This window comes from Eucalyptus grandis, chromosome 8 (assembly GCF_016545825.1).
Source record: "Eucalyptus grandis isolate ANBG69807.140 chromosome 8, ASM1654582v1, whole genome shotgun sequence".
NCBI lineage: Eukaryota > Viridiplantae > Streptophyta > Magnoliopsida > Myrtales > Myrtaceae > Eucalyptus > Eucalyptus grandis.
The window spans coordinates 11987988-11990689 of NC_052619.1; the positions used below are offsets into that span (position 1 = coordinate 11987988).

The window sequence follows — 2702 nt, forward strand, 5'->3', positions numbered from 1 at the left end:
TGAGCCTCGTGCTCATCGGTGAGCTCAAGGCTTGCCAATGGCCGGTCGCAAGTCGTCATTATGGCCGGCGACCAGCCAAGAAAGAAGGAGATGGAAAATAAAGAAAAATAAAATTAAAAGAAAATTAAAAAATTAATAATAGATTTTAAAATTAAAAATAATTAAATGTATTTAAAAATAAAATAAATGAAAAAGAGTACATGGAGGAAAAGATTTTCCTTATTGAACAATGAAAAATATTTTCCACTTCATTTTCAAGTTTCATCCGAACATCGGAAAATAACTACATTTTCCCCGGAAAATGACTTTTTGGAAAATATTTTCCAAAAACGCTACATTTTTCGTGAAATGAATAAAGCCTCGGTATCTTGGCCTCATCATTTTCTCTCCACGTTAATATATATAGATATACATATATATATCTTTTTTATAAGAGTTGTATGACTACCTTGATTTTTATTTGGTAAGACTGCAAGGACTTGAGGCAACCGTAGGAAATTTAGGAAGCCATTGCCATGAGTTTTCATGATAGTGGTCAGTTGAGCGCTACTTAAAGCCAATGAATAATTTGGTACTTAGAAAGAAACTCGTACATTTTGTTTGACTATTTTAACACACTCTTGACGTGTTAACAATGGCCGGATAATAAGGATACATAACAAATACCATGCATTTTCGCAAGTTGAATAGCCCGAAATAGATGATATGCTCTTATCTTGACGTGTGAGATGTGACCTAATGGAAATGCTCATGTTGCTCGAGTTTATGACTTGTCTGGGCGCGTATATTGTGCACAATTACGAAGATAAGTATAGCTTATCAATTCCGATTAAACTTTGAACTGAGAAAGTCAAACTATCAACTAGAGAGAGTAACACGTTCTACTTTAATGAGAATTTGTCGATGGTCATAGTTAAGGCTCCTAATTGCTTGGACCACGGGGTAGAAAGCTCACTAAAATCACCACAAATTTTGTGAGCCGAACGGTAACTTAGAGGCGATGTAGATGGATCTGAGCAAGCGATTCCCCCCATGATCTCCTGGTACCGCCTGAGCTCGGGCAAGGGTTTTTAGGCCCGCCCCGTCCGAGCCCTGTCCGTCGAGCACGTTCGAATGGTATGCACATGAATAGCGACCTTCCAAGTTTCAAAACGCGGTCAACAACGAGAAATGGGTTGGACCACCGAGGGTAAATTATCCAGCGCCAACAGATCATGAGTCCAACGCCCCCACAAGCTTTCACGCGAAAACCATGTATTTTCCCTTTTGACGAGCGTCATGAGGGAGCGCTCCATTATCTTTGGAGTCCGTTCCCTTTTGGGATGAAAATAATCACCAAATGTATTTGCACTTTTTGGAGATAATTATTTATTTATTTTAAATCTATCGTACATATATCAATTTAATTCTAATTTAATGAATTAGGCTATTCATGAATATTTAACTTATCCATGTGAGTTGTTATTTCAGATGAACGTGGACTAATTAAAAGTATAATCGAGTTGTCTGAGCTTAAGAAGTTCAGCTCAATCAAGATTGAATTGAGTTTCATACTTTGTTAGCGCGGGTCTAGTTCTAGTATTGAACCAGATTTAGTTGTTTTTCCTTGCAAAGGAAAAATATGGAGATGACGTCAAAAAACTATGGCAAAAAAAAAAAAAAAAAAAAACAGTATCTCAAATTTAATTGAAGAACGTCAACATCCTCAGGAAAAGCGCATTTAGTAAAACCCAAAGAAACTACTAACGAGAAAAGCCAAGCTCAAGACCAAGAAAGCACCGTTACTGCCCTCCCCAATCCTCGAAACCCCACTGACCGGGTCTGGGACCAGTGTTGGCGCCAGCGCAGGAGAACGACCAGTGCCGCCGCTCGTGCTCGTCCCGGAGACCAAATCGAGCGTCCCCTTCGCTCCGAGATTTTCCGCCGTCATCGCGTGAGGGGCCGGCACGCCGTTCGTCACGCTCGACCCCACCTGCCACACCTGGTTCAGCTTTGCCGGGTCGCCGGCGGGCACCTTAATCTTTGCGTAAATCCTCATAGTGCCGTCGGCCGCGTTGTAGTCGGCGGACCGGTCCCACGTCTCGAACGAGATCGGTGACTCCCTGACTTTGGTGGACATGATGTTGTAGGTCTTCACGGTCATGGTGCCGGCGTCGCGGAAGGCGATGAGGGCTTGGGCTCCGAACATGCCGGTGGCGGTGGGGTTGAGGGCCCAGGCGACCCAGCCGTCCTCGCCCTTGGGCGGGGCGGCGACGAAGGCGACGGCGGCGGAGGAGTTGGCGGGGTCGTAGGAGAAGTGGAGGGAGGCGGAGAGGGTGGGGAGGTCGAGGCAGGTGGAGTAGAGGGTGCTGTTGGTGAGCTTCTGGGAGGAGCAGGCCAGGGCGTCGGTGGCGGGGGCGAGGACGAGGAGGAGGAGGAGGAGGAGGAGGGCGGCCGCGGGGAGGCCGCGGGGGAGGGGCTGCGGAGGAGAGGAGGAAGCCATTGATGAGAGACAGACAGAGGGGCTCCGACTCTGAGTGCCAACCGACGGTTCAGACTGGAGAGGGAGGCAGAGAGATAGATAGGGAGAGAGAGGTTTTATAGGAGGACGAACATGGGAGATGACATGCAAAATGCGGTGGAGAGGGAGAAGGGGACGTGACTTCCGGTCTTTTTTTTTCTTTTTTTGGGGGGTCGGTGGGACCGGACCTATTTGAGGAAGT

At 46.3% G+C, this 2702-nt stretch overlaps 1 protein-coding gene across 1 annotated transcript; it reads right to left on the minus strand.

The window, feature by feature from the left end:
* Positions 1-1720: 1720 nt before the first annotated feature.
* Positions 1721-2482, minus strand: LOC120286974 (auxin-induced in root cultures protein 12-like). The gene has a single exon (XM_039299588.1). It carries the CDS (start codon positions 2480-2482, stop codon positions 1721-1723), a length of 762 nt encoding a protein of 253 aa, XP_039155522.1.
* Between the last annotated feature and the right edge of the window lie 220 nt (positions 2483-2702).

Bases quoted from the DNA above. Each gene is read 5' to 3' on its own strand.
- LOC120286974 (XM_039299588.1), bottom strand. From the start codon at position 2,482: ATGGCTTCCTCCTCTCCTCCGCAGCCCCTCCCCCGCGGCCTCCCCGCG.